The sequence below is a fragment of the Palaemon carinicauda genome, chromosome 3, assembly GCF_036898095.1.
Source record: "Palaemon carinicauda isolate YSFRI2023 chromosome 3, ASM3689809v2, whole genome shotgun sequence".
Lineage (NCBI taxonomy): Eukaryota > Metazoa > Arthropoda > Malacostraca > Decapoda > Palaemonidae > Palaemon > Palaemon carinicauda.
The window spans coordinates 121,125,177-121,138,736 of NC_090727.1; the positions used below are offsets into that span (position 1 = coordinate 121,125,177).

Below are 13,560 nucleotides of genomic sequence, written 5' to 3' on the forward strand. Positions count from 1 at the left end.
ACAATGTAAGGACCCTGTCTAGGGAAGAAGACCTTGCTCTGTTACTAAGAAATTGATTAGAATAAATTTGCATATAATATAATTTGGTGGAATTAGAAGATCTGAGGCATCCTATATAGATTTAAAAAAAGGGCCATATATTTAGCTTTAAAGAATATGAAATGAACAAAGAGATATATTGGGTTTTTTTAACATAAAAAATCTTGCATGAAACAGAAATCTTTCATATTAGTTATCGAATGGCAGATTGAATATCAAACTAGATCAGAAGTATTATCTGAGGATCATTCCAACCTATGCACCAACAACATCCCGTATAGAGGAAAAAATGAAAACCTTTTATGAAGATCTGGAGAAATCTTTGAAACAACATGTATCAATTTAAAGTTGGTTAATAGAAGAGAGGAGAATTAGCAGTAGGCACTTGAAATGACAGATGAGACATCCTTGTAGAATTTCCTGAAAGAAACAATCTAAAGATCATGAACACTTTATTTTTACGAAAGAAGCAACATAGAAAATTGACATGTAGAAACGCAAGGGAGAAATAAAAAAGAAATAGATTTTATTTTCAGTGAAAAATTTAATCTATTTAAAGATGTTACAGTGTTACACGAGTTAAAATCAAGCAGCATAAATATAAGGGATTAATATTCTATTTGTCTTAATCTAAGGAAAGAGAAAAACTTATTTCAGAAAAGAAAATAAAACACTATTGTAGGAAGAAAAAAATCTGATGATTTTAGTTAAGTAATATAATATAGGCTCTCCCAGATTCATGATGCAATAGAAGAAAGTGAAAACGAAATGGGCATTAATATAACAAAATTGTATTAGGATCAGCGCAAGCGATAGATGAAAAAGAACCCCCCCCCCCAAAAAAAAAAAAAAAGATATCAAGGAAAACTATTAAGAAACACCAAAAACGTAATAAAGAAAACAATGGCAATGGGGTTAAAGTCCAAGAGAGATGAAATAGAATTATCAGAACTATGCAAAACGACGTACTGGCCCAAATACCAAGACATTCGTAAACACAGTCAGATCAAAGTTACGGAAACACCAGGGAAAGGAAAAAGCATCATAGTAATGGAAAGAAGATTTGGAACAGGGTGCCTACAGTTATTTGCTTTAAATGATGATGGAGGGGTAAAGATTGCAGAAGATTTTTATACAATGTTATAAATTAATGATATGATAAATAATTTCGCCAATAAAAAGGACGAAATGTCTGAGTAAAGAAAGCATTAGAAGTTATGAAAAGAGGCAAAGCAGTAGAATATGATCTAATAATTGATTTAATAATAGACGGTGGAGGTTTCATCTCAGTTAATCTGTAAACTCTACAGATCTGAAAAGTTTTTTCACTATGCTAATTCACAAAAAAAGCGGTACAGAAGACCTGAAAAAATTATATCCAAGTAATATATGAAATATTCAAAGATCAAATTAGGCTAAATAGAATGACATCTAGAATTTAGTGAATCAAGAAAGCCGGCACGCTTTCGAAGTAGGTATTCAACAACTGAACATATCCATGTAATTAGCCAGGTAATGAAAAAATCTACAAAGTATGACAAACCGCTACAGGGAGACCCCATCTCTCTTGAATTATTCAGTGTGCCAAGAAGTAGTTTTTAAGACTTTAGATGGGAAATATATAGTAATTAACATTAGGGGGTATATCTTAACAACATAAGATTTGCAAATGACATAGTTCTGTTTGCTGAATCATGGGAGGAATTTCAAAATATGATAGATTTGAAAAGAGAAAGCAAAAATACTGGTCTGGATATTAATATGAATAAAACTAAACTAATGTTCAATGAAAATGTATGGAGACAACAAATAAGGGTTAAGGGCGAGCCTCTAAGATTTTTGATGAATGTATATACTTCGGACAGACAGGGAGTGTTTCCTCGGGACATAGGACTGAAATTAAAAGAAGGCTAAGGATGGGGTGGAAAGTTTTTGGTAAACAAAATGTAATTATGAAACGTAAAATGTCACTTTCTCTGGAAATAAAATTTTTCAATCAGATAGTCCTACTAGCATTAATATATGTACCAGGAACTTGTAGTCTTCCTAAAGCATTAGAACTTAAGCTAGTTACAACCCAAAGAGCAATAGGAAATAAAACCAGTAAACATGATTTGAGAGCAAAATAAAGTAAAGAATATTCTAACAACATGTAAGAAAAAATATATGGTCATGGCCAGGATATATTAAAATGACAGATAATAGGGACACAGAATAGCAGAATGGGTCACTAGAGATTGCAAAATAAAGCAGTAGAAGGAAGAAAAGACGAGGGACTGACGAACTAAATTAAATAGGAGACGACAACTCTTGACAAAAGGCCGATATTTGACCCAACCTTCGTTTTAATTTAAACGAACTCTTGTGTATTGACTATTTCCGGAAATATACTCGAGAGATGAATTTCATTAGTTTTTATTATTACTTCCATTATTTATTTACTTCTTTTAATTATTTGGTTTTTTTTATTTTTATTCTGGCATTTCAAGTATCATTATCTGTAATATGATATTGACTAGTTTTTGTAATATATTTGACATGTTTAATTTCGTGTGGTATTATTATTACTTACATAGTGTATGTGATTTAATAATACATGCAGTAGCACAAACAACAGTGGCAGAAGACAAGTCGTTATGGGAAAATACACAACATTGTGACAAAAGTATTCAACATACAAAATTAGATGCATGTTACTGAACTATTAATTAAATAATCTTGCGGCCCTTGGTCCGACATTTTCAATGTGTTCCGCTCGTATGTCGATCAGAAATGTTGCCAGATGCAAGGTCTATAGACCTTGGCCAGATGTTCCCAGTGGAACTCCCTAATTAAAGATTTACCCACCATAAACCTACCATGTTTATGTCTTACCTACAAGCTACCGTCAGCAGGCCGCCAAACCCACCAAACCTGTACTCTCGCTCAAGTACAGGCTTGAGCCCTGACGTTGATTTGCATCCAATCGTTTTTTCAAAAAAAAAAAAAAAAAAAAAAAAAAAAAAGAAAAATAAAAAAATAAAAGACGTAGGTCTACACGCCAGAAGTACCAAGCCTGAAAGTTTGATGTGTTTCATTGCCAACAACCATTAAATCTTCTTACGGGAGAAAACTGAAGCGAGATACGGGAATGTGGGATACCAGCATTAGCTAGAAAGTTAAGTTGAAGGATAGTAGAAGGAGAAAAAGTTTGGCAGAAGATGATACCTTTGATAAAAGGCATTCGGAGGACACATCAGGTAACCGACCCCTAATATAGGGAAAGAAGATATACAGCATATGTATGTGAGTGTGTATGTGTGCATGAATATTTGGATGGTCTTTCGTACATTTACTCGTCTGCAATTTTTTTCCGAAATACGCTTGTTATTTTCTCATGTATTAGGGAGCAACTTAGGAAAGTCTTGGCATATTTCCGTGTATTCCTTGAGCTTCTTTGCTAATTTTCCGGTTAAGGGTAAAGAGATTCGCGGAGTATATAAGGGGCTTGGTCGCTGAGGAAGCCACTCACAGCCCTGGGGGCAGCATCTCGGACAGACAAGTGATCTGTCGTTCGTGCAACTGCTACGTGTTTTACCGATTCATCGTAACTCTTCGGCAAGGTAAGGAAAGAGCGTGAAATGGAGTTTAGGGTGAAAAGAGGCTTGAATTTGTTAAAGTTCTTCAAACTATTTATTTTTTTTTATTTTTTCAACTATTTAACATAATTCTGCTTTGTTCAACATATTTTATACTACAAATACACCTCTATTCAGCATTTATATATATATATATATATATATATATACATATATATTTATATATATATATATATATATATATATATATATATATATATATATATATAACATATATACATACATACACACATATATATATATATATATATATGTATATATATATATATATATATATATATATATATATATATATATGTATATATATATCTATATGTATAACATACATATTTATAAATATATGATATATATATACATATATATATATATATATATATATATATATGTGTGTGTATTTATGCTTGTATATATATATATATATATATACATACATATATATACATACATATATATATATATATATATATATATATATATATATATATATAGACATATAAATATGTATATATGTGAATATATATACATATATATATATATATATAAATATATACATATATATATATATATATATATATATATATGTGTGTGTGTGTGTGTGTGTATTTGTGCTTGTATATATATATATATATACAGTATATATATATACATATATATATATATATATATATATATATATATATATATATATATATATATATATATGAATATATATATATATATATATATATATATATACATATATATATATATATATATATATATATATATATATATGTATATATACATTGTTTGTTATTTTTTTGTTCCCAAAAATTCACTATCAAATTCATTTTTGCTTATCTATCGGCAATGGATAAGATCATACTTCAGTGCTTTGGCTGTTCAATATAAAAAAGGGGATTTATCACTCTAGAAACCTAAACTTAAGGCTTTGATTTCAAATAATAATCCATATAAGACTTCCATGGCGTAGACAGAGGCGCTGCATTCTCAGTAGTATTTCCCCCTTGCTTTGAAGATCCTTAGATTTACTCGTACATAAAATCTTAGATTATTTTCATGATAGCCAAATGATTTTCAAGTTTACAAGGAAGTCATGGAGTAATGAAATGTACATATCTTTTTGCTTTCTTACTTACAATCTTTGACCGCTGTAGTCCAAGCATGATTCTAATATTCGATGTTCATCGGTCATTGTAATTTTGAAATAGTTGACTATTTTAAAGGGTTGTGGTAACTCATTGGGAACGTTCCTGTTTGACCATCTATTGGACGACAGTTTGAGACCCGCTCGAGTGTGATGGTTTCTTGTGTGTGCAGCATCACAATCTTTTTGAGCTAGGTGTTGGGGGGATGGTGATCGGGTTGGGTGACCCAACTGGTCTACCTCCTGAGTCTTGAACAGTCATTGCCTGGCCCTTCCTGTCTTAGGTTGATGGAGAGGGTTTTAGGTGTTGATCATTATATGTATACACTGTATGCCCAGTCTCTAGGACATTGTCCTGTCCCTTGCCCCTGTCATTCATGCTCAACCTTTAAACCATTAAAAAGCGAAAATACTTTCTTAAGAGTCCCGTATTGTTCATTCTGAACTCCCAAGTATTGTTAATGTTATTTTGGTTGTGCGCTTTTCATTTTCAGAGTAGTCGTAGCCAAGGTCTATAGAATACGAGGTCTTCTCACGCGCAGATTACTGAGTATATGGGGGTTTGGGGGGAGATAATTCGTGACGTCAGCATAGCCAATGCGTCCGAGTCTCCCTTGTCAACATTCATACAATATAGGGGTTTTTGTTCATTTCTTTGTAATTAATAACAAATTAAGAGACACTTTGTTATCATAGCAAAATAAAATTACTCACAGTGGAAACAGTTCTGTATTTTGTGCATAAAAAAATCATCTAATTACATTTATTTACAAGAATAAAGGAATAATATATAAAATCTTAATTTTAACATTTCCACCACTTCCATGATAAACATGGTTATGCTCGTCTTAAATCTTTCGTCTTACAAGTGAATAATTAAGAAACCAACTTCAACATTTTACTTACAGCTTTCCGAGGTGAGCTAATGTTTCTATTCAGAATTCGAATCCTAAAAAAGTACGACAACGCACAAAATACCTAATAACTTCCTCAAGTAGTGAAATGTGCTAATGAAGTTATTACGTTTCCCCCTGATTTCAAAGATTTTTCGCCATGAAAACAAAGAAAAAGTTTTTTCCATTGTTTTTAGATTTTCGAAAAATTCTTCGTTGGGTTTCATCAGTTTTCTGTCATCCCTACTTAAGCACGAATCCATGTAGACCTATTATCCCCTTTGGTTGCTCTATTGCCTAAAATTCATACTGAGGAAACGTCCGAGCTATAAACCCTCCCACATATTGTAATCCTCCTTCTTCCATGGCATCTTCTAATAAACCTTCCTCATCTTCCAGATTAGCATCAATACAATTTTCACATTCATTTTCTAGCAAGCAAAACAACATAGCAGACAAGCTTAATTCTTTCTGAAGATAATTTTCTTCATTTTCGATTACTGTATTTTCCTTGGAAAGAAAATGAGCAAATTCGTTTGAAGTTGCATTCACAACTTTGAATGTTAGATTTAGAACCTAAAAGAGTTGCTTCCTTTCCTAATAGATGGGCTCTGAGCGGGTGTTTAAATGCAACAGGAGAGGGATGCTGATGGCATGCACCCTTCTGACGTATGCAACCAAAGAAGTGTTCTAATCCATCTTGATTTAATCTGTTTGTCTAATAATTCGTACATCAAATTCCTTTCATAGACATCCGCTTCAAAGTGCCGGCTAGATATCAGTGCATTCTCAACATTTATGTGATCTCCCCGTTTGCAGAGGTGAACCCATTTTTTCCTAGTTTCACTGTCCTTTGGAACTGAATGAAATATAAGATCTGAATTTTTCGTCCTGGTTGAGAAGCATCCAAACACAGCACAGTTATTGGGCATATTGGTAATTGAATATTGTTGTTAAAATTTACACAACCACTTTTAAGAATTAGATCGACAACCAAGGACGATTCCTCGAACTGTTTACTTTGTTTAACTGTAGGTAGCACCCGTCCGTTTGGAGGTGGTGACATCACGATATCCACCTGCGCAGAAATGTCAATTTCGGACCAGCGATGAGGAGACCTCGTATTCTATAGACCTTGGTCGTAGCTAAAAATATTCAATCTTCACTTATATTAATTGTGATCAGGAAAGAGCCAAATAGATTTTGAAATTTCATTTTCTTGCAATCAGAAAGCTATTACAGTCTAATATTTCTTAAAGGAATGTTTTCTTGCAAAAGGGTTAAAATCTTGAAGGTCGTCTGCTATAATAGTGTCGCGAAGAAGTCTCAGAATCTGTATCAAAATAAAAATTTGTATTTTCTTCCATTTCTCATTGATTGTACAAATTTGAAATATTCACAAGTAGAAAGAAAAGTCTTGAATCGCCATCTTTGATGACTTTTATGAGACTGCTAGATTGATTACACCTGAGTTTGGAACATTTTAGGTTAGGGTAAACGTCTTTTACTTTAGCAGGGGGGGGGGGGGGTGTTGATGCTGACCACTATTTCAAAGGCCGTGAATTGATGTACAACATTATTTGAACGTAGATACAGCACTTATAGACATATTGTCCTACACTCCACACATTTTTCTTTTTAAATAATGAATATATTTAATTACAAACAATGGTCATCTGAAAGTGTGATATGCAACGCCTAATATGTAATTTTTACATATCCAAATTTGAAAAGCATCTTTGAATCTTTCTCATTCTTTTTTTTTTTTTTTTTTTTTTTTTTGCTAATACTTATTTTTATCAAATTTCATCCTGCTAGTTTTTTCTGTTTTGTTGCAGATGGGATACTGGGAGGATCCTACTAACATGGCCAATAGCGGTATGCCCTCAACAAACCCCTACGGGAACTACACCGTAGTTGACACGGTGCCCCATAACCTCCTCTATATGGTTGATACCCACTGGTACCAGTTTCCTCCTATGAACCCTCTTTGGTATAATCTGATCGCATTTTGGATGGTCGTCATGGGCTCCCTTGCTATTGGGGGTAACTTCGTTGTCATCTGGGTCTTCATGAACACCAAGTCTCTCCGAACTCCTGCTAATATGTACGTCGTGAATTTGGCTTTTTCCGACTTTGGAATGATGCTTACCATGTGCCCACCAATTCTAGTCAACTGCTATTACCAGACGTGGGCTTTCAGCGATGTCGCCTGCCACATATATGGAATGTTGGGTTCTGTCTTCGGAACTGCATCTATTTGGTCGATGGTCTTTATCACTTTGGATCGTTACAATGTCATCGTGAAGGGTCTTTCAGGACAGCCATTGACTGCCAATGGTGCTTTACTGCGAATTTTCATTGTATGGGCACAAACATTATTTTGGGGTGTTCTTCCTCTCTTTGGCTTTTGCAGGTATGTTCCTGAAGGCAACATGACTGCCTGCGGTACTGATTACCTCTCTGAAGAAATTTATAGTCAAGTATACCTGTATCTTTATGCCGCAGATTGCTACATCCTTCCTCTATTCTTCATTATCTTTTCCTATACATTCATCATGAAAGCTGTTTTCAACCATGAAAAACAAATGAGGGAACAAGCTAAAAAAATGGGTGTAAAGTCCCTGAGAAATGACCCAGAAGCTAAAAAGACATCAAACGAATGCCGTCTTGCGAAGGTTGCCCTAACGACTGTGTCCCTATGGTTTATTGCGTGGACTCCTTACTTTGTCATCAATATGGCAGGTCTTCTGTACAAGCCTATGGTCACTCCTCTGTTTTCCATTTGGGGTTCAGTGTTTGCTAAGGCCAATGCAGTGTACAACCCTATTGTTTATGCTATCAGTCATCCCAAATACAGAGCCGCTATGGAAAAGAAGATTCCATGCCTCTCATGCGCTACTGAAAGAGATGAGGATGCCAGCAACGCCTCTGATGCCACGACAGTTGCATCTACCAATGAAAAGGAATAGAAATCTCCAGGAAACACACCATTCAGAAGCATTGAACTGTTTTATAATGATATAACGACGAAGAAGAAATCATTGTCCCATATCCGAAGCCAAAACGATGGCAACGATCAATTTAGATATCCAGATTTTATTATTTTTCTTTTCATGTATACCTTAATAAATCCTTTGCATTAAAAAAGAATCAAAACATCTGTTTGATTTTCCTTATCTGACTTTCATGTACACTCAAACTTGAGAGTAAAATATTTCATATAATAAGAATACAAGATGACTTATATACTAATTTACTCGGAAAAAAGTCTAATGAAAACCGTAGAAATATTATGTCATTTGTTCAGACCATTCCCGTTATTCTTATATATATTATGCTAATTGTGTACATGTATACAATAATCGATTTTCTCTTCGATATTCGGAAAGATTTTTTAAAAGAGATTGAAACTACAACCACAGTATAGATATATATATATATATATATATATATATATATATATATATATATATATATATATATATATATATATATATATATAGAAATCTTCAGAAGCATTGAACTGTTTTGTAATGATATGACGACGACAAAGAACTCATTGTCCCATTTCTGAAGCCAAACCGATGGCAACGATCAATTTAGATATCCAGATTTTATTGTTTTTCTTTTCATGTATACCTTAATAAATCCTTTGCATTAAGAAAGAATCAGAACATCTGTTTGATTTTCCTTATCTGTCTTTTGATGTACACTCAAACTTGAGAGTAATATATTTCATATAATAAGAATACAAGATGACTCATAAACTAATTTACTCGGAAAAAAGTATAATGAAAACCGAAGAAGTATTATTTCATTTATTCAGACTATTCCCGTTTTTCTTATCGACTTTTCTCTTTAGTATTCGGAAATATTTTTTAAAATAGATTGAAACTACAACCACAGTATAGATTATATATATATATATATATATATATATATATATATATATATATACATATATATATATACACATATATATAAATGTATATACACTTGCATATATATATATATTTATATATATTTAATATATATATATATATATATATATATATATATATATATATATATATTTATATATACATGTATATATATATATATATATATATATATATATATATAAATTTACATATATGCACATATATATTTATATATATGCATATATATATTTATATATATGCATATATATATATATATATATATATATATATATATATATATATATATATATATATATATATACGGTGCATATGAATATATATTTGAACAAAACCCTGCATCATACAATGTAAGGACCCTGTCTAGGGAAGAGGACCTTGCTGTGTTACTAAGAAATTGATTAGAGTAAATTTGCATATACAGTAATATAATTTGGTGGAATTAGAAGATCTGAGGCATCCTGTATAGATTAAAAAAAAGGTCCATATATTTAGCTTTAAAGAATATGAAATGAACAAAGATATATTGGATTTTCTTGATAAAAAAAATCTTGCAGGAAACAGAAATCTTTTATATTAGTTATCGAATAGCAGGATTGAATATCAAACTAGGTCAGAAGTATTATCTGAGGATCATTCCAACCTATGCACCAACAACATCCCGTATAGAGGAAAAGATGTAAACCTTTTATGAAGATCTGGAGAAATCTTTGAAACAACATGGCTCAATTTAAAGTTGGTTAATAGAAGAGAGGAAAATTAGCTGTAGGCACAAGATATAACAGAGGCGACATCCTTGTAGAATTTACTGGAAGAAACAATTTAATGATCATGAACACTTTATTTTTATGAAAGAAGCAACATAAAATAATTTGGATGTAGAAACTCGATTGGAGAAATAAAAAAGAAGTAGATTTTATTTTCAGTGAAAATTCTAATCTTTGTAAAGATGTTACAGAGTGAAACGAGTTAATATTAAGCTGCACAAAGTTCAGAGAAGTAATATTCTATTTGTCTAAATCTAAGGAAACAAAGAGAAAAACTTATTTCAGAAAAGAAAATAAACACTATTGTAGGAAGAAAAAAATCTGATGATTTTGATTAATATAAAATAGGCTTTCCCAGATACATGATTCAATAGAAGGAAGTGAAGACGAAATTGGCATTAATATAAAAAAATGTATTGGGATCAGCGCAAGAGATAGATGAAAAAGTCTCCCCCCCCCCCAAAAAAAAGAGATCAAGGAAAACTATTAAGGAACACCAAAAACTTAATAAAGAAAACATTGGTAATGGGGTTAAAGTCCAAGAGAGTTTTCCCCGACTTCCCGGCCCACCACGTTCGATCCCAAGTATTAGGTAGAAATTTATTTCTATTTAAACGCGATGTTTTGTTGATATTTATCCATATTGACTCATTAGGGGTAATTTGAATTAATTACTATCAATTGTGTTTGCTGACCAAAAAGCTTCATTCATCACTTTTGGGAATATGAGAGATATCACAAGACAAGAAATATTTGTGCAAGTCAAAATATCTGGGTATTAAAACAAATGAAAACGAGACTACTGCATCCACAAAGACATTGCTTTGTAACTTAGATTCTGAGTTACTAAATCAACATTAGCCAAGAGCTGTATCCAGTTGGCTCCATTTTTGGATGATTTGTCATATTGTTGAGTCAAATCTCTTTCCCACAGGGCCTGCAGCAAAGAGGACACACTGGCAAACATAGCAACTGTGGCTGTTATACAACAGCAGCCAAGTGCCCCAACAGAGACGGATCCCCTGGGTGCCACACACCCCAGGTCAAGCTTAAGAAGATTGAAACGGAGACAAAAGTTCAGCCGGAATAGGCTGATCCTGGCCTTATCGAATTTTGTAACATTTAGAATGTAATCTTATCCTGATACCATTCTTACGATCCCCTTCTGTATTCCTCCCCATTGTCAGACCCTTAGTGGATAGAATAACTTTGTAACTTTCTATGTAATCAGAATGAGCACTTGCCAGATTTAATTCTAATAGCCAGACCTTCTCCATCATGAGGCTCAATACTACACAGTATTCTAGAAGGTTTATTCCAGGTGTTACCAAGTTGTGGAATGATCTTCCTAATCGGGCAGTTGAATCAATAGAACTTCAAAAGATCAAAGTTGGAGCAAATGTTTTTATGTTGACTAAGTTGACATGAGTCTTTTTATTGTTTATATATGATATATATGTTTTTGACGTTGTTAATAGTTTATATAGGACATATCTATTTTGACGCTGTTACTGTTTTTAGAATGATATATTGTTCATTTATTCTCATCATTCATTTATTTCCTTTTTTCCTTTCCTCACTGGACTATTCTTCCCTGTTGGAGCCCTTGGGATTATAGCATCTTGTTTTTCCAACTAGGATTGTAGCTTGGCTATTGATAATAATAATAATAATAATAATAATAATAATAATAATAATAATATTGTGATTTTCAAAAATTCCAGTGAAATTGCATTACTAAAGTAACTGTTCAAATAATCGTGTTCAGTATTCTTTGCGAAGATTTTCTTTTTTTCATTAAAAACTGTTGAAAAGAAACTAATTAAACTCCCTAATTATCCTCGTCTCCCACATTTCTTATGGCTTAGCCACATCTACAAGGCCACGTTACAGAGAAGCAATGTTACCAAATATTTTACTTTCACACTTTGTCTTGTGTACAAGGGTCATTTCATCTATCATACAGTCAGAATTTGATGGTATCACATTTGCAGGTATTGCATTTTTTCCAATGTTTTAGGATACACTGATTTCCTAGTCTTCCTTGGTATACCAACTACAATGGTCATAAATCAGGGACCTGGTCCCAGTGTGTACTGAAGAACCTCTTGCATGTCAAGTTTCTGCCCCTGAGCCATTGCATGTTTCCAAACAAGTTAGGTGTTGCTTAGAAAATTATTTCTTTCCTTGTCTTGGAGTTGAGAAGTGTACTTTTCTTCCTGTTTATGAAAGTTCTCAGCTTCGTCTTTGGAATGAAGTCATTAAATTTAAGCTCTGGTACATCAAGTTCCAGACGGACTGCTTTAAATAACAAGTATGCCTATTTACCATGTACTTTTGCTAACAGTATATCTTTGGTAAAAGATTCAGGAGCAACAGTAGCATTGCTGATATTTATCAGGTCTTTTGACTTTTAAAACCCGATCATTAAACCATCAATCAGGTTTACCACCCCAGAAACAACTCTCTCGTCCTTCGAAGTCCAAGACTGCTACAACCCAGCATATTCTAGATGTGGCTCGTTAATGAGAAGCATATCTCTCAAAAGATTGATGTAACTGCTTCAGTATTCTATTATGAGATAGCATCGTGTCACAGCGCCAGTATTCAAACTAAAGCGACAAATTCCTCCCAGGGTTTTGATGTCTTTGTTGATTGTTTCTTTAATTGCCTGATTCACAGGTATTCTGTGAACCTACCTGAACAGAAAATTGACCCTCTTAAAATGCATGATGAATGCTGGGATGACTCTCTGGTAGCCGAGATATTTCAGTATGGTAATACAGAAGAAAATGTGTGTAGTTGATTTTATCATATGCAAAAACAGCAGGGAATACATGCAAAGTGTAAATGCCAATTTTCTTCTTTGGAAGCTCAGATGAGATACAGAAGCACAACTACCATATCGAGATAGCTCATCCATTATTCAGATATTGGACTGTTGTTGTGTTTAAGCTTATCCAGAAAAGATGAGAATTGATGTAGCAGATTCAGAACCTGCTCATTCTACACAGTTTCTTCATAGGTTTGATTAGATATGTCATCATGCAGATCACATATCACTTCCAGTCCAATTTGCACAGCTGTTTTGAGTTCTGGGTGGTTTTCTTCTATCCAAAGCATGAACTCCCACCA

The 13,560-nt window shown here is 32.9% G+C and overlaps 1 protein-coding gene across 1 annotated transcript; it reads left to right on the forward strand.

Annotated features, from left to right (window-relative positions):
* The first annotated feature begins 3,559 nt into the window (after positions 1-3,559).
* LOC137637823 (rhodopsin-like) lies at positions 3,560-8,830 on the forward strand. Its single transcript, XM_068369935.1, has 2 exons — positions 3,560-3,641; positions 7,556-8,830. Exon 2 carries the CDS (start codon positions 7,556-7,558, stop codon positions 8,687-8,689), a length of 1,134 nt encoding a protein of 377 aa, XP_068226036.1. The 5' UTR covers positions 3,560-3,641; the 3' UTR covers positions 8,690-8,830.
* Positions 8,831-13,560: the final 4,730 nt, after the last annotated feature.

Coding starts and splice junctions, on each gene's coding strand:
- LOC137637823 (XM_068369935.1), top strand. CDS start 7,556: ATGGGATACTGGGAGGATCCTACTAACATGGCCAATAGCGGTATGCCC.